This window comes from Phyllopteryx taeniolatus, chromosome 7 (assembly GCF_024500385.1).
Source record: "Phyllopteryx taeniolatus isolate TA_2022b chromosome 7, UOR_Ptae_1.2, whole genome shotgun sequence".
Classification (NCBI taxonomy): Eukaryota; Metazoa; Chordata; class Actinopteri; order Syngnathiformes; family Syngnathidae; genus Phyllopteryx; species Phyllopteryx taeniolatus.
The window spans coordinates 11,795,204-11,821,455 of record NC_084508.1 but is presented as its reverse complement, the minus strand read 5'-3'; the positions used below and the strand labels follow the sequence as shown (position 1 = coordinate 11,821,455).

The 26,252-nt window shown below is 41.9% G+C and overlaps 1 protein-coding gene across 3 annotated transcripts in view; it reads right to left on the bottom strand.

The window, feature by feature from the left end:
* The window catches only part of ssbp4 (single stranded DNA binding protein 4), a 120,516-nt gene that overhangs the window by 79,084 nt on the left and 15,180 nt on the right, over positions 1 to 26,252 (bottom strand). For all 3 annotated transcript variants that reach the window (XM_061780624.1, XM_061780623.1, XM_061780625.1), the window contains exons 2-4: positions 24,613 to 24,685; positions 18,381 to 18,442; positions 6,876 to 6,960 (exon numbers count right to left, since the gene is read on the bottom strand). In XM_061780624.1, coding sequence (XP_061636608.1) covers positions 6,876 to 6,960; positions 18,381 to 18,442; positions 24,613 to 24,685 — 220 coding nt within the window. The remainder of the gene's footprint in view (positions 1 to 6,875; positions 6,961 to 18,380; positions 18,443 to 24,612; positions 24,686 to 26,252) is intronic.

Sequence of the window (26,252 nt, the reverse complement as noted above, 5' to 3'; positions counted from 1 at the left end):
TCCACCCACAGTCTAGGCTCTGCTTCCTCACTATGATCGGCAAGGCTTAGATTTGGCTCCAGGTCATCAGGTTAACGAATGCCAGACTATCAGTCCAGCCATTTATGGGCTGGTTCACTTGCACGAGAAAGGCCAGCCCTTAAACATTTCAGTAAGACAGAAATTGATCTTTGGAGTATTTTGACAAAAGCCTATCACGGACATGTTATTGAAACACAATGGAACTGTTTTAAATTGTTGAAAAAAATGCACCCTACAGTATGTCTTCTTTGAGCTATTTGCGAAATGTGTGTGCACGCGTGCGGGCGTCAGTGTGTGTGCGTGTGTGTGCGTGTGCGCGTGTGTGTGTTTGTGTGTGTGTGTGTATACATTTGCATACATGTCTGGCTGCATTGTTACAGCATGACAACACAAGGACTTTCCAGGGGTTCCGGGAGCGCGGCCAGGCCTCCAATCCCAGCACATTCCCCTGGATTAGCTGTCAACCCGTCCTCAAATCTGAGGATTAGCACTTCATATTCCATTATCTTTCCAAACTGGAGGGTCCAAAACGTCATAGGGAACTAGTAGGGCACAGTTGAGCAAGATGCGCTTTCGAAAACGGTAAACATGGAGCCAAAACGCTGTTGCCAAGCAACCAAATAAATCCCGGGCACAAACGATTAAATTTCATTTATGCCGCACATAGCTGATATTGAAAAGAGGACTATAAAGGACTACGTCTTTATTTTCTATAGCACTTACTCTCATTAGGGTCACGGGTGGGCTGGAGCCTATCCCAGCCTGATTGGGCAAGAGGCGGGGTACACCCTGGATTGGCCACCAGCCAATCGCAGTGCACATATAGACAAACAATCACAATCAAATTCACACCTATGGATAGTTTAGGGTCTTCAAAGAACATTTTGGGGGGATTTGGGAGGAAGAGAGTATCTGGAGAAAAACCACGCAACAATGGAAGGAACAGAGACTAGATCCCTTATCTTCTGATTGTAGGGCAGACATGCATACTCGGCCACGACGCTGCCCTCGTGCCACTGTAAAACTAAACTAAAAATGATTGCAGTTTGAGAAGTCTGATCTCCACCGCCAAGAACATGCGAACTCCACACAGGAAGGCCGGAGACCAGATTCAAACACGAATCTCAGAACTGGGGGGCAGACGTGTTAACCACTGCTTCACCCTGCTGCCCCTCTTCAAACAATCTTGATTAATCTTCCACACATTCCTGTCTCAGAGCAGACGCACCGGGCGAAGTGTGTGCGCGGTTCCTTTTGGGAATTGCCTTGTTTTTCACTCTGCCATCCAGGGGGAACCGAGGGAGCCGTTATCAGCAAGGGGCCGCGAGTGAGGCTTGATCGGGCCGCTCGGTCCCCGGGGACCAACGAGCCCTAGTTAATCAGAGGCAGACAGACCCCTCGTCACCCCGGGGATTCGCACGGTGTCGACCCTGACGGTTCTCCTTCTGCGTTGCACAAAAGGCAACAGTCACACTAATGTGTTCATACTATACTTCCTGGTCTGCACCCAGTTAAGTGGATTGTGAATCCTCCTAAATCATCACTTAATGTCTGTATTACTGCCATTACAGAAATAAATAAAGTGCAACTCACTAAAACTCATTTCAGAAAATATCAAATGATTAACTCTTGTTATATTTTTATATGACAGTAGTCAGAAAGGAAGAAATCAGTACAGCGTTCCCTCACTATATTACATTTCACCTATTGCAGATTCAATGCATTGCAGATTTTTTTTTCATATTCATAGTGCGCATAATTCTCCATATTGCGGGATTTTCAGTTTTTGCGGTAAAATAAATGCTTCCTCTCTTAAAACATTAATATATATATATATATATATAGTCACTGATGGTGTACACTCGCCTGACTTTGGTGGGTTCAGTTCCCACTCAGTGACGGTGTGAATGTGAGTGCGAATGGTTGTCCGTGTCTATATGTGCCCTGTGACTGACTGGCGACTAGTTCAGGGTGTAGTCTGCCTTTCGCCCGAAGTCAGCTGGGATAGGCTCCAGCGTCCCACGACCCTAACCAGGATAAGCGGTGTTGAAAATGGATGGATGGATGGATATATATATAATTAAAACACATATTACAAGGTATAAAATGTACATAGTGTACAGTACTACTGTATGTTTAAGAGTTTAAAATGTGTTTAAGAGTATAGAAAGTGCTTATAAGAGTACATTAGAGGTTAATAGGAGCATGGGGAAGGTTCATACAGCCTCCTATATGTGGTCGCTACTTTGTGGATTTCACCTATTGCAGGGGTGGTCTGGAACCAAACCCCTATGATAAAACAAGGGATTACTGTACTTTTGTACACTATTAAAGAGTGGAGCAAGGCATACAAGAATAACCTTGGGCCTTGAGCCACATGCTGCTGCACCAAGTCCAGGGACATTATTATCCGATCACATGTAGCAGCCTGCTCGCTACAAACAGCCTGCAAACTACATTTGCTTCTTGTGCTACCCACTGACTAGCTTGCTGCTATAGGATTGTCACTTGCGATCAAAATTTAGAACGTTACGTGTGTTGTGCTTTACATTGCATTAGTGATTGATTCTAGAGTTGTCCCGATTCGTCACATGATCGGAAATCAGGGCACATCATTTTCCACTGATCGGTATTGGCTAAGCTAGTAGGCCGAGTCTGTAGTGGGTGGAGTCTTTGTTCTCAAAGCTTATGTTCAAAATGGCAACAAGCTTTCGCGCTTGCTCGTTAAGGAAAATGATGCGGAAACATTTTGCTTGCACGGCTGACAATCAGGACAAGACAAAAGACTACAAACTGAACCAAGTCTACAAAGCCATACAGACCACACAGGCTGAAACACTATGACCGAACAGCTTGCTGAGCGGTATCGTCAGAGTGAAAAGAGCGACAGGTTATCAAATGTGATGCATTTAAACTACTTACCTTCAAATAAACATCTAGCGAGTGTGAATTATTTTGTGAAGAAAAATTATGCCCCACTGGTTGCATTTGACGAGGCAATTAATCACTAGTGTTGTTTGTAGATGAACAGAGTCGCGCAATAAGCATCCAACAATGCAGCTGCATTGAGTCATACACTTTAATTTAGACATTCTTCTAAATAACAATGTAAATGTATTGTCCCTATGGAAGAACTCCAATGATGGATGGATGGATGGATGGGTGGACGGCCGGATGGACGGACAGACAGATAGATTCTTCCCTAAGTATTGCCGAGCATGGCCGACGCAAATCATCCCTAATTGAATCCAATTTCTTCCTCTCCTCATGTTTGAAGAGTTTTTGCTCAAAATCATTACAAATATATCCATTCATGTATTTTCTACAGTGCTCGTCCTCCGTAGGGTGAGCTGGAGCCTTTTCCATCTGACTCTGGAGAGGTGGGGTACACCCCAAATTGGTCGCCAGTCAATCGCAACACATATTACAAACACCTCAATGGGAAATTTCGTTTTAAAGTCAACTGGCATCACGGAAAAACGTCCGGAGCTTTCATTGTGGACTGACACTTTAAGTTAAAGGTTCAGGCATTTGCTACAAAGTAACCTAACGTGCAGAACCGAGGTGCGGGCTAATTTTCTAACCTCGGAGACGGATCAGTGCAAACAAACTGAAGGCCAACAACTAGTGCTTACTCGTCCAGCCCACTCGGTCAGTCGGCTTGCTCCTGAACCCACTTCCTCAACTTCAGTCAGGTCAAAGCTCAAGCATCATCACCTGCATCCTTGAACTCGTGAAGACTCCCATTTATTCCTAGAGCAGCGTGGCGCATGTCCACATTTCAGCTCTAATGCACTGCCAGCTTTAAAACACACATCTTTAAGCCCCGTGGACGTTAAAGTTCGGCCAACCCGGCAGTCGTTTCAGCGTTGAAGTGCAGGTATCCAGCTGGCCTTCCGATGCAGAAAGGTGTTGCAAATTATATGGCATTTAGATTAATTAGACACAGTTGTCAGATTTAATTAACTACTAGGTTTAATTAACCATGTAATTAATCTTATGATGGTCCAACACGTGCACACGCACACAAAAATGTGTCAGCTGGCGTCTACACGCACACACACACACGCATGACATGAACAACAAATGTAATATGTTGGGTTGTCAAGTGTCATACAAGAGTTAGATTGCCAATGGCCTAAAAGCGCCGGAATGAAACGTGAAGGGTAAAAATAGCAGTTTCCCAGTGACTTGTAAGCATTCATATGTTTATGTTTTTTATATGCTATACAATTCTATACTATACAATAATATTCTATACTATACTATACTATTTATATATATAATATATGCTATCAGACTAAGCAAAGCAAAGCAAATGTATTTATTTCGTACACGATGTAACTCAATGTGCGTTACATGATTAAAAGCATGTAGGTAGCAGACTACTACCCATATGATACACTATTATCCATCTATCCATATTTTTTAGCATTTGTCCTCATAAGGGTCACCGGTAAACCTTTCCCAACTGACTTTGGAAGAGAGGCGGGACCAATCGCAGTGACACACAATACTGACTTCCTCAAACAAATCATTCAGGTTAAGGTCATCCAAAATGTGGTTTACACTACAGCTGGGCACAACAATCCATTGATTGAATTGTGGAATTGATTGTTGACTAATCGCATCTTGAGGCAAAACGGAGCACGCTACTTGACTGCAACCAGCCGAGGTGCTTTTGATGCACTCTGTCGAACGAAGAGCACCTTGACGTCAGCGTTGGGAGGATGAGCTACATCCACGACTTCCACTTTGACGACTCCTGCGGGGAGCAGTATTTTTCTTAACTGGCATGGAAACAGCAGATTCTCCTTTCCCATTATATAAGTATAGTATACTGCATAGATTACAAATCGCTCAATAATGAATTGTTAATTTGCCCCGAAGTCAATTGAGGAAATGTCGATCATATTGGAATCATACTCTATTGGAATAAGTACATGTATTATGCCTGCTTTTAACGCATCTCAGGTCCATGTTGTCTCTATTATACATAATAGAGTGTCAATCCAATCAAAGTAAAGTGCAGATGCCTTTTGAACAGAGTGAGAGGGTCTTCAGGGTAATACAATGAGCTTGCGCCACAAAGACATTCACATATTTGATTTGATCAGTGAGCTGCCAAGGAAATGCAGTGTATGTGTGTGTGGGTGTTACTGATTGACCACCCCAACTCTTCAGAAGATGACAGGGTCAAGGGGACCTCAGACCCCGACCTTTCAGCGCCCCTGAAGCCACCACTAGCAAGGCTTTTTAAATGTACTTTAAGTGTGTGTGCGTTGTGTGTGTCTGAGCGCTAATGTGCTTCTGTGATCAGCCAGCTGCTTTATGCGCGTTGACCTTTAGTGGACCAATAAATAATACGGGCTGCGGCGTGACCTTTCATCAGGGGACGACGTTTCCTCTCAAGAGCCGAGAGTTCAGGGGTCAGTGTTTGAGGAAGTGCGGAGGTAAAGTATCTGAGAGACTGTGGTTACCCGAAACGCATACGGAACTGAATCTGCAGCAGATGTTGTACGGCAACTCCACTTAGACAAAGTGCCATGGTCACCAAGATATATAGATTTCGCCCAGTAACATTTTCAAACTTTGCTGCCATGCTCTAACCACATGCTATGATGAAAACTCAATTTTTGGGCAATATAGCATTTTGGTAGCAATCAGAGAAAATCCCAAGTTATTGTTTGAAGAAAGCCTGAAAATGGCTCAAATGAAGGGGGCGATGAATAGCCACTTCAAAACTAAATTGCAGACCTCCTGTCTCTTTTCAGGCATTACTTCTTGAGGCTTTTTGGTGGAGCTACTCATGATAGATACACCTACCAAATTTCACGTTGCCTTTGTATGAAATAGCAAAGCATGGAGAGTTTGTCGTCAAAATGCTTGTACAGTAAAAATGATTTTTCCGGGTACAAAGCGACAAACCGTAACAATACATTGTATAATACAGAATTTATTTATTTCCCCCCTTTCCTCTCTTAGTGTTATTATTATATGGCTACAGCATCCAGGGCAAACCACTTCTTACTTAACAATCGTGCCATGCTGTTTGTGGTTCAGTTAAAAAAAAAAAAAGTAATATGTTTTCCAATAAGAGCACAAGGGTCACAGTTTTTACTTTGCAGTTATATGTGAAAGCCTGATCTGTAGTGGGTGAAGATTTGCCAGAAAAGGGTGACTTTCTATTCAATGTCTGGCATGGACCCTTTAGACTTCTTCATGCATTCTGTCATGATACACATGTACACCAAATTTTATGTTGACTGTTGAAACTGGTGTGGGGGGGGGGGGGGGGGGGATAACGCTTTTCTAACTTTTCACTGAATGATTTTTGGGGCACTGTGTTGGAAAACAAATTTTTCAGCAGGATACACACTCTTGCTAAAATAGATGACTTTCAGGCACATGGAGACCACCCGAAAAGGGGATTAATTCGTCAGAGGAATAATGATAAACATTGCGATTCCAAGAGAAATCTTGAGGCATACTGTAAAATATGTTTCCAAGATAGCAGCCGGAGGACGCATTCGCATTGCGGCTTGTTGTCATATTTTGTCCCATATGCACTTTGGGTAACCACAGAGAGTGATACCTAATCATGTGAAAAGTGATAGACTGCCAGGAACACATTATTCAAAGATGGATGTATTGAGGCTTTCCCATAAAATAAAAACACACAGCATTCCCAGCATTTTTCTAAAACATCTATCTACAGGCAGACTTCTAAAAAAAAAAAAAAAAAAAAAAAAACAGAAACCAGCAGCACAACCACAGAAACGCACAGAACCTAACGACCCCCCTCAACTCTAGTGAGTGACGGGTGGTAATGCGGTGTGTTTTGGCTGACTCACATAATCGTGGAAGGCCTTGGCCTCGCTGGAATGTTCGCATGTCTCCCTACGGTCCGGGGCGGCACAGTACAGATCCCAGAATACACTGCACACACACAGGAAAAGAGGGGTGTTAAACAATCCAAAACATGCTCATATGTGTTTTATGTCATCTAATAGAGACAAGTGTACAGATGACTAGAAAGTGTCGCGACAATAAAGCTGGGATTCATCGAGGCTTTGTGTTTTTTTTTTTTCTTTGTGTGCCACTTTGACAACTAAACAAAGTGAGACAGGTTCACGCTCCAATGTACCTTTTTGTTACGTGCACATAAAAAGCAGAGATTAATATAGCAGCTAAAACAAAAGACGATCATCTGCCGCACTGGGACGCGCTTGTCTGTATCTTCTTAGGCTTATTTATTAAGTGCAATCACAGTTTCATGTTCCCTTCATGCAAACAGACACAAGCTGAAGTAAAAGGAGAATGTATTAAAGAGGCTCAGCAGATATTGTATCACACGCTTAATAAAATGGCAATTGGCAAAGATAAGACATAAAGCTGAAAATAACAAACAATTCCTCTGCACACCGGGGAACACAAAAGGCTTAGATATAGCATTTAATTGAATTTCATAACTGTGATCGAAGCTAATGTAATACCACTGTTAACACATACACATTCACTCATCTTGTGCTTTTTTTTCAAAGCACAGCCACTCTACAAACAATTGACAAACAGTTAATTGACATTTTATGACACCACAAATTCAAATGATTACTCATTTTTGACTAAAGTAGTAGGGCTGAACTCTACGTCTGTACTCGTACGAAAAAAAATGATATCCGATATCACACACCTATACCGCCGACTGCAAATTATGCTCTGAAAAATGGATGATGGACTCAGCTCGGGCAGCGGGCCCCGAGACAGCCGCGATCCCATCAAGAAGCTGCCACAGCGTGGCATATCGAGCAAAGAGAAGTAAGCAATGGTGTAATAAAGGATCACTTCAGTTTTCCTATTTTATAACTTGTGGTAGAGGCAGTCTTGTATTACTTCTTACCAACTGTATTTTGTCATTAACACACAGATGTAACATGACATCCCAATGGGTATGTCCACCAGAACACGTTCGTCTTCGAATCTTACTTCTTCTTTGTCTCTTATCTCCTGTATGTACTCCTTATACATAGTGCCCCCTAGTGTTCAGATACCGCATAACTGAAATGCCTTGCATTAAAGGCTACATTAAAGTGAAACGTGTGGCAAGACAGCTAGAAAAGCATGCGGTTGGATGTTGGCATGTCAGTAGTGACGAGTTGATACTCAAGAGAGTGTTATATTTGAGTGAAATGTAAGCCATGCTCAAGACAAGTTTCGAGCTTTTGAGCAATAATTGGTTAAAATAAAACACATTTGCATCACAATTGCAACCTGTAATGGCATGACGATATGATAAGTATCGGTACACGGTTTTGGCGAGTACTAAAATGTAAGTGAAATCGGACAATGGAGACTCTGGATTGCTGAGCAACGGAAGTTGTATATCAAGCAATAATGGTAAAAAATTCCACCTAAAAATCTTTGACAATTACTGTCCTCAGTTCCCAACCGCTTATTGAGTTGTTAATAGCAAAGGTGATGTAAGACAGTGGTAAAAATGAACCCTGTCCCAGCTTTTTGGGGAACATGCTGCACTCATCAAATCCTAAATGACAGAATTTTTTGGATCAGTTTGAACATTACTAAATATCTTTTTCTTTTGTAGTGTACAATATTCAATTGAATATCGGTTGAAAAGACTTCAAATCACACACAAATCATTGTGTTTATTTACATTTTACACAACATCCCAACTTCATTGGATTTGGGGTTTGTCCAATAAGAATAATGTCCTAGTGGTTAGCACGTCTACCTCACAGTTCTGAGGTTCCAGTTTCAATCTTGGCTTTGGGCTTCTTGTGTGCGGTTTGCATGTTCTCCCCATGTGTGCCTGGGTTTACTTCGGGTACTCCGCTTTCCTCCCACATTCCAAAAGCATGTTTCTTAGGTTAATTGAAGACTGAATTGCCCATAGGTGTGACTGTGAGTGTGAATGCATGTTTGTCTATAGGTGCCCTGCGATTGGCTGGCAACCAGTCCAGGATGTACCCTGCCTCTTGCCCAAAGTCAAGTGGGATAGGCTCCAGCTCAACGTTGACCCTAATGAAGACAAGGACTGTCAAAAATTGTTGCATTGAAGGAATAAAACATAATAATAATAATTTATAAATGTAATTGTTGTTCCTACTACCGGTAAATTAAAAAAATAGACTCAAGATTTAAAAAGGAAGAACTCCCCCGGCAGGAAGTAGAAAGGGGTGACCAAAAGTCCCACCTTGCCTGCCCTTACAACCCACAATATCGACCAATCACCTGCAATCGTGTTACTTAGTGTCCAATCAGCCGTTGCGATATTAGTTCATTAGCATCAATCCCATGTCTCAGGAGGCCAGGAGGGGTCCTGCTCTAAACGGTTCCATAATGACTACGCCGAGATCAAGTACCTGGTAAGTCAGTCACATTCTTGTCCAATTGATTTTCAATGTTCAACTCTTGAGGTGTGAAAAGTGGTTGTGTTACTGAAAAATAGTTCCAAATAAATATGATATGAAGATCGAACAAGCCAGCAAAAGGCTTCTACAGAGCCCAGAGTAGACAATCAAGACAATAAAACTATTTTCAATCACAGAAGCAGCACTTCATGCACTACACTTTGTGTATGTGGCACACCTCTGCTCTGTCAACAACTTCATCAAGCAATCGAGTACAGTGGGGCCTTGAGATGCGAGTTTAATTGGTTCTTAGACCACGCTCGTAAATCAAAACACTCATATTTCAAATCATCTTTCCCCATTGACATGACTGGAAATGCCATTCATTTATTCCAGCATCCCCAAGAAATACTTTTTGCAATGTGTCAATTTGCAAAACAAAATTTTCCATTTTATGTCCTTTTTAACATTTTGCCTGTGCAGATAATGTTTTAGGATGGCGACAATTTGCCTCTGGAATGGGTTATTTCTTAAATATGAACAAATCGAAGTCCAAGCAGCGTCCCAGAAGAGATTATAGTCGACCTCAAACATTCCACTGTATTTCTGAACACTGCTTCTTTCGATTCATTTTGATGATGTTATTGGAGGGCAATTTGAACAAAAAGGTTTCCAAAATCAAAGTCCGAAAATAAAATGCACTTAAAAAAAAGATCACTTTCAACCTTTCGCACCAACCTCTCAGACTTGTGAAAATGTGAACTAAAATAGAAGTGTTAAGAGTATTTATAGATGAAACGACAGAGTTGGTGCCCTGAGGCGGTTTGCAAGCACACGGATGCCCTCTAAGACAAAGAGCTTGATGAGCACATATGCTGTGTGTGAATATGTATTTGTGTGTGTGTGTGTGTGTCTGTGTATCCCACTTGACAATAAAGTCAGTGTACATTATCATAGCTCTGTGTCAGTGTTAAAGAGATTGCTGCTGCGCCGGAGCGACGAGGGAGCCACGACCATCGCAAATCCAATCAGCTCTCAAGGGAAATGAAAGGAGATGCGGAGGTTGAAGTTTGTTACAAAAAAATAAATAAATACTACAGGTACATACATTGCGGGGGCTTTAAGGTGCAGGGTGATCTGGCCTCTGAAGTCTCTGATACATATTGCCATTTGAACAGCTGACCTGAGGAATCTCATTGTCAGTCTTTCTGTATAATCTGACACTGGATCAACTTTCATTCTCCTGGTATTATTTGTTGACTTTAATACATCCTTCTCTGTATGTTTGAAGGACACAAGAATAAAGTTGTCTGTTGGATTCTGTAGAAAACCACAATATCTCAGGGAGCAGGTTTGAAGAAGATTGGGTAGAGGAGTTCCTAAAAGGAAACGACTTGATAGATTTCTTTAGCTACAGCGGAACCTCAGACGTCCGAATACTCTCCAACCTGGGACACTGACCTCTGGTTTCCAGGGTCACGCTTTGGCCATGATTAAACTTTTGTCAACTGTATTTTTTAAGTAACCATGTCACGTTCTTAACTGCCCTCTTCCATCCATTTTCTATAGAGCCTGTCTTCATGAGGGTCACAGGTTATCTGAAGCCAATCCCAGTTGACTCTGGTAGAGAAGTGGTCAGCAGCCAATCAACAAGACAAACAACCATTCACACTCAAATTCACACCGATGGTCTATTTAGAGTCTTCAATTAACCTACCATGCATCTTTTTTGGGATGTGGGAGGAAACCGGAGTGCCCGGAGAAAACCCACGCAGGCACGGGGAGAATATGCAAACCCCACACCGGCGGGGCCGGGGATTGAACCCCGGTCCTCAGAACTGTGAGGCAGACACTCTAACCAGTCGTCCACCGTGCCGCCTTGTTTGGACATGCTCAACAGATTCAAAGATTGTACACCTGCTGCATTTCCTTTTTCGCTCTTCCGAATGAAACTGGGACGTTGCAGCTGGATGTGTGCTCGAGGTCTGTTCAGGGACATTGCGTAAATGGGAGTGAATGTGTTCTTTTGTAATACAGTACATAATTGTAAAAAAAAAAAAAATGGATTACGAGGAAAATTATTATACTGTATGTATCAGAATACTTTAGTTAAAATACTATACCATCACACTGTGATAATATGGAATTTATCTTGTAATATAAGAATAAGAAGTAGTTCATGTAGGAAATGAACTTTACCAACACTGATCCTGTATTATTTCACATTGCAATATATATATCGCAAGGTTAAAAAAAAAAATCCCAATATAATTTTTTCCAATATCCTGCAGTCCTTTACTATACATTAGGCCCGCCGCACACCAAGTGGCAATGCTACTGAATATCACGCAGTGTGCTGTGTGCTCTGTAACTAGTTTTCATTAGTGCCTGACCATCAGCCACTAGTTTTGCTGTGATTTGAAATTTGAATTGCACATGAGCAGTGTCACAACATCGCAGATGTATTGTTATAGATACAGTATATAGATACAGGTATAAATATATCGTGTTTTACAATAATACTTAACTATACTTAGAATTTCATATGAACCTGTGGCTCAAAAGCAAAGTGTGGGGAGTCTCTGTCACTGAAACGACAAGTGCAGTCAATGAATGGAACCAAGAGCCCCTCAAATATTCTCTTTCCTTTATTTCTCACCCATTTCCTCTCTTTACCCATCCATCCATCCATCTTATGTACGTACCACTTATCAGGGCCAATCTGCTCTTCCTTGACAATCACCCCGTGTTGTTTGTAATTCAATAAAAACAATAAAATAGTATATGCGGCACCTTAAAATGTTGCTTGCCGATAATGTCGTTTTTCCATTGGAGCGAGTGAGTTATGTGTGCGAAGGTCAATCGCAAGGTCTGCAGGTGTGATTTTTCATGATAGTCCAGTTCAGTCGCTCGGTGGTCTCATGCAATACCCTGCAAACATGCGTGAGGCCTATTTTACTTTCTTCGCACAGATCAAGATTATCTGTTACATCAACAATTGTCGTTAAATACCATAAATTATTTGATAAGGAATCACGCACGCTTGTAACGGTATTATCTAATCTTTCGAATCTAATTAACCAATCTTTGCCATCTGATTTCGGTATTAAAGCTGGTAAAGCGATGTTATTTGAGCTGCTTGGGGGGGGGGCATTTCCACTCTCTTTTCAAGGAGATGCAGACATTAACGTATAGTCTTTCATTTCTTCATTCAAAGTAGCAACAAGGCTAAAAAAAAAAAAAAAGACAACGTAACACCAACATGTCGGAAAAAGAGCAGAAAGACGGATTAGAATCCAGACGTCCAGAAGAAGACAATTACTGAAATTAAATGCCATCACGATAATTATTTGCAATTAACTGCGGTCTGACAAAGCCAGCGGTTACAATGGAGCTTTGCCGCTAAGATAAGGAACGTAAACAAAGCCAGACGCACACAGCTTGGCAGGTCTGCACCATAATCCTGTCTGCCACTTTGGCTAGCTCCTAGCTAGCAGACAGCTGACAAAATCAGACAGAAAGAGAAATAGAAATTCAATGTTTAAATTACACAGGTATGGTCATATATTACCCCATTTTCTTTTATTCTGGTGGCCATTCAAGTCTAATGTTATTAGCAGCTCTCATGAAAGTAGCTCTCATTTTCGTGTTGAAAGATAAACACCATGGATGCTACTCATCACTGTGACACAGTTCCATACATGTTTGAAGTTCCTATGCGACAGATGTCACAAGCAAGCTTAACAACGTAACATTCTGCTAATCCTTCACATCTGTAGTTAATATGGGGGGAGGATAATGGCGGCGGTTCAGTCTCAGAAGAGAGGGAAAAATAACTGTCCCTTGTGATCAAAAGGTAGAGTGTTTTAGTTGCATCAATCCCTTTCTATAGCGCTTGTCCTCATTAGGATTGTGGGTGAGGTGGAGCCTAACCAAGCTGACTTTGGCCAAGAGGCAGGTACACCCGGCACTGGTGGCCAGCCAATCGCAGCGCACTCGAGCTTGCATGTTTTGGAATGGTGGGAGGAAGCCGGAGTATTCAGAGAAAACCCACACAAGCACGGGGAGAACATGCAAACTTCAGAATCAAACCCAGAACATCAGAACTGTGAGGCAAAGGTGCTAACCCCTGGGTTCTTAAAAAAAAATGACATTTCTACTATAAATAAAAAAATCTCAGACCCATTTAAGTACTGGGGAAAAAAAGTGCAGTGATTGGGCTACATCTGCCTAATATGACACTGGCATGGAAACAGGAGTTCACAACATTTGGAAAACGATTTTCCCATTGCACTGAGTCCTAATTTTAAACATCACGAGTAACAAATTCATTGTGAAATTTCCTTATAGTCGATCAAGTAATTTTACTCAAATGTCCATCCCTCGTCAAGTGATGTGACCACCCATCACTCTTCGACAAATTGATGATAAAGTTAATATATCACTATAAAATTAACTATGCAACCAACTACGACAGCCAGAGTGTCTCCAATTGGTGAAATCAATATTACAGACTTGCTAACTAGCATGGCTAACATCAGTTCGTTTCAGCTCTGCGCTCTGACGTTATTTCACAAAGCGGAGAAGTAGCTGCTCATTTTCAGAGAAATAAGTACTTTTACTGTTTTACTACATTTTGATTTTATTTACAGTTTAAATTCAATTGTTTCTTTTTTTTCTTTTCTAATGTACAAAATGTTCTACATGTTTAAAAATAAAATCAATTGCATTCAATGGAAAATAGTTGTTGTTGTAATAAAACATTTTAGAGATGTAATTGCAATACCGTGATAGCAGAATATTTTTGCTTCAGGTTATCATACCATCAGAATCTGATGAATCTTAATATTTGCGTAATGGCTTAAACCAGACACAAACATACATTCACTGAATTAATTTGAAAACGATTATTATACTTGAGCTGATTCTCCAACAGTTCTAGAGCATAGATGTTTACAATATAATAATAACACATACAAAAAAAAATCATAAATAATAAAAAAAAGGAGGGGAGAAAATATCTTTAGACATTAACAATGTTTCAGAGCAAAAATGGCCTCTTCTTCCCCAACATCAGAAGAACTCCAACAAAGTGATGGCACCTGGAGATTCCTATGACTGTTGTTGTGATGGGATGATTGTGCGTGTGTGCTCGTGCACGTGTGTGCGCTCAGAGGGGTTTAGAATTCAGTGGCCATCCAGTGAAAACTGGTTAAGGCAATCGATTTGGGGATAAAGAGGAGACAACTAGCAGTGGACAATAGAGAAGAAGCTAATGACACAATCAACACCTGCAGCCTTCACTGAGGCTTTTCTTTACCCCCCCCGACCCATAACAACAGATGTGGATGAGTGACCCCCCACTAAAAAGCTTCAGTCCCCAACACCTCTCCAGTCCCTTCCTCAGTCGTATTCTAAAGCACCCCCACAGCATCCTATAGGATGCATCCACAGAGACAGCGAAGAACAGCCTAGTGAGGTGCTGAGGAGGCGACGGCTGGGGGGTGGGGCGAGGGTGACAGTGGGGTCGGGGTCTTAGATTTGGCTGTTTAACACAAAAGAGGCTGAAATGCAAAGAGTTAATCCATTCGGGGGTCTCTCTTCCGCAAACAAAGGACAGGCCTCCAGACAAAGGTTGCGAGGGGGCGGGGGAGCGATGTGGAAGGTTGGTGGCTTTCCTACCATCTGGAGCTTTTGTTTTGGGGGAGGTTTGCGGGGGAGGGGGGTGTCCAAGGGGTGGACCCCCGTGACAACCCCGGGATCTCACCTCCCCCCCTCGAGAGTCCTCGTGTCCACGTGCTGCAGAGCCCAGACAGACGGCCCTTAGCTAGGTCGTATACACCGCAGGCCTCCCCGGCTAATCATCAGCGTACTCTCCACTCAGACACACTCAAACACACACACTAGATCAGCTGTTTTTTTTTTGCACCTTGTACCGCTTTTACTGTAAAACAATATTTTGACAGCCAGGCAAAGACACAAAATAAACAAAACATTGATCATAAAACTCACCGTTACGCTGAATGTAGTTGTAATTACTATGAGCCTTGTTTCTCTTCGACAAGCCGTCCCATCTTGGGATAATAGGAGATAATGCTACCCAAAGCATATTACTTACAGTGTGTACAGTCTACTCCATATTTTTGCTTTGGTCAGTCATTGCATGAAATCCAACTTCACAAGGATATGATGTTGGAAATAGAATGAAGGTATTAAGTGGCTTTTTTCTTTTTAATGATTCACTCCCTCATTTCCAAGCTCTGAAGTCAAGGTACCACTATAATGTGGTAACACACATACATACAGTGGTACCATGACTTACACATTTTTTTAGTTATAACCCATTGCTCGGTTAATTTACAAGCCAAACTAATTTACGAAGAGCATCAGATACGCGGCTGCTCGAGTGACATGGAAAAACAAGGAGACTGCCTGGCAGTCGCTGATGCATTTTCAGCCATTTCTTGAATGCTGAATGAATGGTGCAAACGGTCAATAAAAATCATGATATTAGACGAAACTTCCCTCACGATCGAAGGGACAAGCTGAAATGCACCCTTTTAATCTTTTTCTTCTACTAAAAAGCTGTGCTGATCTCAAATCATTTGGTCGACTCATTTTTGCTAGCTTGTGGGCTTCCTTTTTTTGCTTCCGTATCACGTGACCAAACGAACGGGGTGAGATGCTTGCATAGGCACAGGCGGATGCAGCTGATTTTCAGAAGAAAACTTCTTTCAGACTTTGATGATCAATCAAATATATTTTTGTTCAGTCTCACTGTGCGACACGGTACCAAATGGCCCACAGTCAGGTACTAGTCCGCGGCCCGATGGTTGGGGAATGCTACTCTCGGTCCTCTCTCACACTCTGTTACACTCACAACATTCAAACACACTGTACATTTGCCTTTTGTCACGACCGCTGTCTGGCTGAGAGAAGCTGGGATCTTTAAGACCATCGTGAGCCGTGTCAACACGGTCCACAATGACAACGCACACACACACACTGAGGCCCAAAGAGGATGAATGAATGAAGTGGCACATTTCTTATATGGAGCTGGGCCAGGGGGCTTTGGGGAAGAGCATGAATGACAAACAAAGCGACCTTCCTGTCAAATCTCTTATTCCGCCTCTCGCTGCCACCGTGCCACCAATGCCGAGGATTCAGTATACTCCAATCTCTCTGCCCCTCTGTGTGCACCCTTTTCATCACAGCCCCACTTTTGTGTAAACTTGAATTTCTCGAGCTCGTGGTCAGAAACCAGGGAAGTGCATTTGGGGGGATTCCATTGCCTTTGAAGCCAACCCGTTTCCACCAAGCAGTACTGTACACAAGCCATCTTCTGACTATGTCTCTTGATTCATTCACAGAAAATAATGTTTAAAGCAATTTTAACAATGTGAGAGATCCCAGACATGACGAGGAACAAATTTGGCATGTGTGTTTACTGCTCTTACATAACCAGCACAGCACACCACACCAACAATGATATCTCACGGACAATCGCAAGTCTCCCCCCTTAGCCGAAAGTCTGTCATAGCACCAAGACTGACCTGTGAGAGGCAGCATGGTGCCACAGGGCCTCCACACCGCCAGAAAAATACAAAGAAGAAGAAGAAAGAGTACAAGTAAGGATTTTCAATAGTGAGTATTGACCAGGTTTACCATTGTTGGCCCGACCGTGCTCCGAATGGATTGGCGAGGAATACATTGTTCTTAACTGCTCAGGGTAATCTTTGAGAGACAGCCAATAATGTACAGTGCAAAGTCAAAGTGCAGCTCACGGACATGATAAACCACTTCAGAGAAAAAAATGTCTCTCATTTTCATTCACATATCCGGTGTGGAATCATTTCAGTTTTGCCGTTGAATACGACGACAAGCATTGCTTAAAACATGCCCTGTAGTTAAGGAAACAGAAGCGTTATGACCAAGCTTGTCCTGTGTTTGTTTCCGGATACAACACGCCAGTCGCATGTTTAAGATTAACATAAAAAAAATAAAAAATCTGTGGAGTGGGAGAAATTATTGCTGAAGATTTGCAGCCCTTTTCTGCACTGAAAGATGTGTGGTGTGGTCATTTAAAGAAAACGCTCGACCCACTTTATGTTTCAGCGACTATACATATGTAGCGGGTGGATTAAACGTGGGTTGATTGGTAATGCCTGCAGAGTCGGTTGCAGGCATGACCAAACAATCCACGTTTAATCTGTTACACAAGTAGTGTTTTTGTCTTACGTTTTTGCATGTTTTAATTTGATAGACATATATTCTACTATTGTATTGTCACATGTATACAATTAGTCAAGGAATAACAGGCAGTTTACCATTTGAAACAAAAAAGTATTAGTATTGTAGCTAAAGGTTGGAGCTAGATAACACGTTGCAGTCTGTTGATTATTTGACGGAGAATCTACAGGGATGGAATAGGAAGAACAACATTCTTCTTTGTTGAATTCATTGGAAGACGACAATGTATGGCCTTGGCATGATAATTACATAGCTACACCGCATCGTGGCAAACTGCTCTGAACTGTACCGCTTGGCTGGAAATGTGGCTTATTTCTGCAGAGGACAACAGCCTGCAAGTGCACTGACCCGAGCAAGACAGACAGAACAGAACACACTGTCCGCTGTTTATGAAGCATTAGCAGACCTGGCGCATTTGTAAAAAAGTGTCAGAATAGAAGGAGCAAGCCTGCGAGGAATTACGCATAACGTTAACGTAATAGACAATGCTGTGTTGAACATGTGAAGAAAGTGTTTACCAAATAGCATAAGAAGGTGGTAAATGGCAACGATGCAAGGAGCACTTAAACATATGTGAGATGATGCACTTAGCATTCCCTGCAATTACTGTCCTCCCTCCCACCTACCTCTACACATTCCTCTGGCTCATCACGATGAGCGCTCGTACAGTTGTAATGTGAGCCGTGTGTGTGGGATTGTGTGTTAACATAGTTTGATAGGATTGCCATATATACATACCACCACCACGAGTGTAAAAATCCCGGAGGTTCCCCGAGTGTGATGTTCTTCTCCCATCGGATCTGAGCGGCAGACAAGAAATAAAGCGTGTTAGTTCAGTTTGCTTTTATATCAGTCAAACTTTAGAAAAATGTTGGCTTTTTTTCCCGAGAGACTGTCGCTCTCCACTGCTCTCAGCAAGAACTCCAGCGGCTACCTGGACATCTTGATAAGATCCAGAATGTGATAGCGGACCTGCTACCTGCCTTACACATGCAATGTGACAGCCAGCACAAGTCCCTTTTCCACACTTTAAGGTACCTAATCTACTCGCTAGTGATGCTTTTCACTGGAAAAACTAGTACTATCAGGTACCAGGTGGCATAAACCACTGCTCATTGGTCAAGCAGATTCATCAATGATAAGGTATTGTACTCCAGAGTCTCCACTTTGCTACAGCGATCTGTTTTCTGCCCTCAGTCTTTTTATGAATGACAAACTCAGCTCTGGACACTGTAGTATTGCACTCCACAGTCTCCACGTTGTTGTAGCGGTCTACAGTCTCCACTTTGCTGCAGGGATCAATTTTCTGCCCCAGTCTCCTCTTGAATAACACCCTTAACTCTCGTTGCTCCAGCGTTATACTCCAGAGCTCCCACTTTCCTCCAGCAGTCCCTATTCTGGCTGTCTGGCTGCTGCAGCGGTCCGTTTTTCTGCCCTCAGTCTCTTCTCGAATGACACACTTAGCGCAGGACACTGCGGTGTTATACTCCACAGTCTCCACTTTGCTGCAGCGGTCCATTTTCTACCCTCTGGACACTGTTGTACTACGCTCCATTGTCTCCACTTTGCTGCAGCAGTCCGTTTTTTCTGCCCTCATTCTCCTCTTGAATGACACACTCAACTCTGGACACTGCGGTATTGCACTCCACTGTCTCCAGTTTGCTGTAGCAGTCTCCAGTCTCCACTTTGCTGCAGAGATCAATTTTCTGCCCTAGTCTCCTCTTGAATAACACCCTTAGCGCTCATTGCTCCAGCCGCAACTTTTCCTGCAGCAGTCCCTTTTCTAGCTGTCCTCAGTCTCACTTTGAATAATAGCCTCCTTAGTGTTGCCAACAGCCGCATCCCAATACCTGAAATACCGTGCGCTCTTTCTACTCCATTGTAGTCTCATTCTGACTGACCTTACAAAAACTCACTGTGGCCTGTTTTTTTTTGCAGCTTCCCGTGACTAATAATTTGATGTGGAAAACCTACCACCCCAGCTTGTGGAAAGGGGCATGAGGGATCATTTGAATGAATGCAGAGGCATTTTCTTCCGATACTGTGAATCCACATAATTCATCCTCTCTGCAGAGACAACACTGATTAGCAGGAAAATTGGTTTAAATTTGTCAGCCTAAACTTTGACCCAGCTTTCTCAAGCATCTTGGGAGTGGATCGAGAGGCTTTTGGCTTCTACAAAGAGCAACAATCTGCTGAAATTTGGAAGATTATTTGCAAACTGCCAAGCGGAGTACTGAGGAACATGCACCCACTGATCTGACATTTGACCTAAGAAATCAATAAGGTTCTTGCATCACTTTTAAACAATAATCTTTGAATGAAGCGTGTCTGAGCATGTACTGATTTGACTGTCCACAGCTAACTGAATTACCTTGTGTCCAATTTCATTCCAAACAAATTGGGTCTTTTCTTTGACGTAAACGCTTGAAGAGTCTCAGTTCATAATTGCAACCAGTGATAGAAGAAACCAAGAATCCTGCAGACCTCGGCCAAACCCTACTTAATAGCGTAGCCACACACAACCACATTTACTATTGAGTTGCTTCTTCTGTTTTATGTGTGCTTCTGCTCCAATCAAGTACTCTTGGACAGTGTGCACATACTATAAACGCGAGCACCTCACCGTGGGAGGACCAAAGGTTAATTGAGAGTCCGGGCGATAGTGCTCTCATTAAACGGAACCTAGCGCCTGAGCGTGTCTTCAGTCTACCTGCAATGACAAAGGTCCCTTATCGTTTTAAACATCTCTGTGCGTGTGGGAGATGGGGAATAATAGATATGGAGGCATGTAGGGAGCTACACAGAGCGGCTGAACAAAATAGAAATATAACCTGCTGTCCTCAAAGGTGTCGTTTGCCTAAACACACATAAGCCTACAGAAAAGAAATATTTTTAGCTTTTTACTTACAGTTATTTGAATTAGTAAGTCTGTGTCCAACAGTAGGGAAATAAATGTAGCTTCTGTTTTTGCATGCAAGTTGTTTTGACTGGTTGTCTTTCGGCCTTGACTAATTGAGCAGAACTTTTATTGTTTTTGTATACAGCAGGGATTCACAAACTGTGGAGAGGGGCTGACAGCAAGATAAAATGGGAAATGGCGATGTCGTGTAATTATTAGGGGTGGGCAAGCACCGATATTGTACTAGGTATCGGTATCGGGCCAATACCGGTCTTATTTAAAAGTATCAGGTACTCGTGAAGGCTGCCAATACCAGCCACTGATACCTAAGGCAAAAATATCTGTAAAATCTAGTCAACGTGATGCCTTTGTTTTAAGGGGATACGCCATCTCTGTCGGACTGCTGAAGGGGGCCGTCGTCGATTGAAGGCTTATTTCTGCTCCTAGTACGTATGAAAGTAAATGTAAATGTCACTGGCCTCATGCAGAGGGTCTTCAGATGACGCTTGCTGACTATTGATGACATTTCGTGGTTTCTATTGACGACATTTCGCTTTGAATCTTAATGGCTTCCGGTGGTATTGCTACATTCAGTCAGTATACATAAGCATCCAAGAGACGGACAAAAAAAAAAAAATGACAAAATGAACGTAGAGGACCGATAGAACACATCTGTATGCGAACATCACCATCACTTTTAGTGAAGTTATGACCAATCACCCCAAATCTACTTGGCTAATTCTACCATGACGCAAGTCAGCGCAAACATCTTAAAGCAGCTTGGAGGTTGAAGAGCAGGAATACCCAACACCCTCATTCACTGTCATTAACTTTGATCCCTTCTTCATAACTACTTCTATCTCTGTGCCGGGATCGATGGTCTTTTTTAGCCATGTGATTTTACGGAAGACATGCATGATCTAAACACTGTCATCGGGTCAAACAATCGGTAAATCGAAGTATACTGTTTGGTTTGGTGTTGAGCTACATCCGCCTTAGTAATGAATCCCCAGCGAAGGGTGAATCACAGTCAAAAGCAAGTGAAAAGTAAAAGAGGGAGAAAATAAAAGCAGCTCTCTCTGGTGATTCATGAAGAGCTGGAGTGTAAACCTGGTAAGTGAACACTGATGAATACAGATGGCTGACAGAGTGTATCTTTTCACAACCATTTGTCTAATACTCCACTCACTTTATGTGCTCCCGCTACAACTGCGTCAAGAGGGGGAGCGGTGAAAGGTCAAGCTGCTGCTTTTACTCACACGTACACTCGACTGTCAGCGTAATCCAAATACGCGGACCATTTCAGATGTCTACATCAAAGTGGCGCAGGGGCTGGCGTGAACTAGATAAAACGTTCGAATGAGGGTGTCGCATTAGGGACAAACGGACTTAAAAGTCGACAAGGACTCTCGGTTTCTGGGCGATTCATTCACTAGCTTGCCTTTTTGTTTGGGGTGTAACGATACATGTACTGTATTCATTTTCAAATTTTGGGGACAAAGCAAGGTCTTCTCTGCTAACATAAACACTATACGAAGCACTGACCAGCATTTCCAACCTAAATTCCGATATTTGTTCTTAAGAATCTATTCTACTTATAGCGTTTCTCTTTGCTGCACAGCTTCCAGTGCATGTATATGGATTAGATTATTTGTCCAATCAGATTTTAGCCTCTTAGTGCTGTCATGTCGACCTAATTTGCTCAGGGCCTTCACAATCAGTCATGGCGGCCGATGTAACACACTATATTAGCAGTGAGACTGTTTCTTTAACCAACCAAATTTCAAATTCGCCTCACAGGACCAGCTAGCTGGCCCACAATAACGTCAGCATTTTTCCCTCCTCTGGTTGGTCAGCGTAAAACAGTTACAGCCAAGTTTGACATGCAAAACACATCTGCACACATTTAGAAGGAGGAAAAATTGACTCTGTCTCAGAAAATCGTAAAACTAAATTTTCAAGGCCGACTTTTCCAGAATAGCTAGAAGTACATTGGATAGGAAGTATAACTTTAGTCCGTCTACCCGGTAAAAAAAATAACAATGCTGCTCAGCCTCTATTTAGCAGAAATCATGGCTAGCGCTATGCTTTTACCAGTACATAAAACTTGCTGACTCATGTGAAACAAAAAGAAAAGAACTAGCAGGGTGCAAATACAACTTCCAGCGACATTTAAACATCCTTTCACAGTCTCTTCAGATGGAGCGAAAACAATAACAAAAGCTATTGTTTGTGTTTTTACAGTATAACAATTCAGACTGTTCCAACTGTTACAATTGAACTTGTCTCCATCTTTCGTTTCCAAAAAATAAGAACAACTGTTGATGTTGCACTTTAAGAAAAAAAAAATAATTACAGGTGGTTGCCAATTCCATGTTATGGTTTTTACAAATTTTATAAACAGGTGCAAATTTTCTAAGTACTTTTTCGTAGCATTAAGGGGTTTGGGAGTTAATAAAAAAAAGAGCTGAATTAAAGCAGTAATGTAATGTAAGTAAGTGAAAGCTGATTTGAAGAGCACTTTTCAAAACACAGACAAAAGTGCTGCAAAATAAAGCTGTTATATGAATGACGGCCTGCAGGTGGAATCATTAGCAGGAAGCCAGAATTTCCACTAGGGAGGAGGTTGCAATACATTAGGTTATAGATCTTTGACAGTTCAAGGTCCAAATATCAGTCCAGCAGACAAACAGCGACTTTGCTTTGGAACGCTTTCCAAATAGCGCACGTTGCATTTAACTTGACGGTGGGAGGAGGCTGGCTGAGTTTCTTAAATGTTGGAGCACAAAGCGAGCGACAACCCATGCTTACACGGCGTCAAAGTGATCTAATTACACAGTGTTTATTACAAATTGGGACTAATAATGAAGGGCGGGTAATCATATCAAGGAGCTGAACTGATGCCTTGTTTACATTTTCGGAAATTAACGAGGAGTCAAGGGAGCACTGCGCAAGAAAACAAAGCCCAGCGTACCAAACAATTTTTCCCATTTGTACATTTTTTTTTTTTTTTTTTTTTTAATGTATGCCTTATTACTTGCTATCGTTAGTCTTCACATGGACTGTTTTATTCAGGGTACGTACAGTTTTAAAGGAAGCCAAATGTTTGACTGTTTAAAGGCCACAAGAAATTTTTGAGACCTTTGAATGGTGGATTACAGTATTCAATAAGGATGGGAATGGAAAACCCAATCTTTTTGAGAACCGGTTCCCACTAATGTGATTCCAGGAATCATTTGTTTGCTTGCCAGATGATTCTGCTTATCGATACCTGTTTTTAATTTTTTTTTTAAAAAGAAACAAAACAGCCCTTTGACCAGAAGTCGCCCACTGGTGAGGCTGCTTAAAGCATCTAATTCAGGTGTAAGAATAAGAGAAGAGCGAGAAGGAGAAAAATAAAGTTTTGAGAATGATTCATTTTAAGTCTGTATGTAATGACTTTTGGATCAAGTTGAATGCAAAAGGAGGACCTTAAATGTTAGTACCTAAAGTGTCACCTATTGGGAAACCTATCCAGTGAAAAAAACATTGACCTGTTGGATTAAAAGAGAGCCGATACCCTTGCAGGAATGATGAAATTTAGTTCTCCTTTGAGTGTTCCCAGTCTCAAGGTTTTAAACATGTTGTATCAGTTGGGCTTAAAACCCCAAATATGAAATTTTCTCTGGACCAATAAGAGTGGAACCGGACAATTTGAAAGGCACTCTGATATCTTGTCAGGTACGCAAAAACTGCATTTTGCTTTTTGGTCTCTTGACATGCTTTGAAAAGTAAGTTGCCTACTTTGCGCCCCCAAGGACACAATAAAGATTGTGAGTGCATACTGGAAGATATTTAAGAGTTAGAGCAAATAAACCCATTTGTATTATTTCAATCCCTTACCCAATGAGAAACGATTAGACAATCGATAAGGAATCGTATCGATGAGCTGTATCAATAATGGCATTGGAATTCGGTGTCATTTTCAAGGTTAATCAAGGCCTTCATTTGGGAAAAATCTAATGAAAGACTTGAAGGATCCATGGACACCCTCTTTACATTATGCGAGACGTGAGAGTGAAGTCTTACCTCTGACAGGAAGGTCTGTGCTGATTTCTGTGCGCCGACATGCAGCAAATACTCATACACGTATAAAGCTAACCTGCAAAACAAAACAAAAAAATGTGTAAGTTTACAACATGTCAACAGTATTCCGCTACAAAAACACTTTACAACATGACAACATTCTTCCTCTACGAGGCATTGCAATGGCACCAACAAAATGTACACAACTGGTGAAGAATCATCCCTACGAGATTAAGTTGAGGGCGCGGGGATAAACAAGATTTTACAGTATGAAGATCATAGACACAGCGGATGGGTTGTAAATGTGCGTTGTACAGCTCTCCAGCTCGGAGCCAAAGAGCCTCCGTGGCACTCGGCCATGTCCCTGCGGTGTGCGGAACGCCGCTGTCGAGGCTGCGAACACAACAATGTGGAGCGGCGTGAACCGCGCAGTCAAGTACCAGATATCAACACCGTGTTCGCAAAAAAAGGGTTCTTGCTGCATCTGAGTGACGTGAATGACGTGATGTGAATGGTTTCTAAAAGACGAAACTCTCAAGAAGATGAAACACATCATTGCGCCTCCGGCGATATAAGCGCGGTATTGGACTTCCATGACTGAGAGGTGTGAAGACACACGTTCGCAGAACACATTCGCAGGAGTATACTGGAGCACTTTGCCAACACATTAGTTCCAGCAGGAGGAGCGCAAACGAGGCTTGGCCCATATTGCAGGGCCGTCTCATCGGCTGCCATAAGGAGTAATGTGTTGTATAAATAAGCTGCATCCCCCCCAAAAAAAGGTTGTGGTCACTCCAGAGAATCAAAGATTCACTTTATGCTCTCGGTACACGGTTTCAAAGTGAACCTCTTGTTGTTCTGAGAAAATCCTCACGAGATCATATTGCTTATACAGTAGCTACCTATAGGACACCTTTGGCCCCACTTTGTTAATGAAAGACTTTTTCATTGTTTGTACAGATATTTTACTGTAGGTCATTCCTGGCTATTGGTGCCTTTTCCATCGCCGTGACAACACTATGTTCATTAAAATAAATAACACGCTTATTATAAAAACATTTTATCATAGATTGATGTCTTCTTTCTAACAAGAACACATAGTAAAGCTTGTAAAAAAAAAAAAAAAACATTCCGGTAGTAATTAACTTCTTTTTTTGGGTCCAGATGTTCCTTTAAATCAGGGATCACCAACCTTTTTGCAACTCTTTCGGTATCGATTAATGTTTAGGTTTACCAGATTGATACTCACTTCTGAAATAACAAATTTGCTCAAATTACCTTTACTTATATGTTATGCTATATGAAGACACTGATAATGTTAATGATTTCTCACAATAATTATCAACAATGATTGGACAAGTTAGGAACCTTCATTATTGGTTAGATTTCGTTTTCTATAAATCAAAATCTACTGTACATCAATGGTTTTCATTTTATTTTTTTTAAATCTTGTGTATCCCAAGTATTGCATTCTACCCTGTTAGTTTGTGGTAGTTTTGCACGGTCCCCGATGCACTTTTCAGCCGTTTATTGAACGGAGAAGAGTAAACCACAATGAGCACACTCATTGTGGTTCACGCCCAGATACTCAAAAGCAGACTTGCGACGTCACATGACACACAGACACCACAATAGCATATACA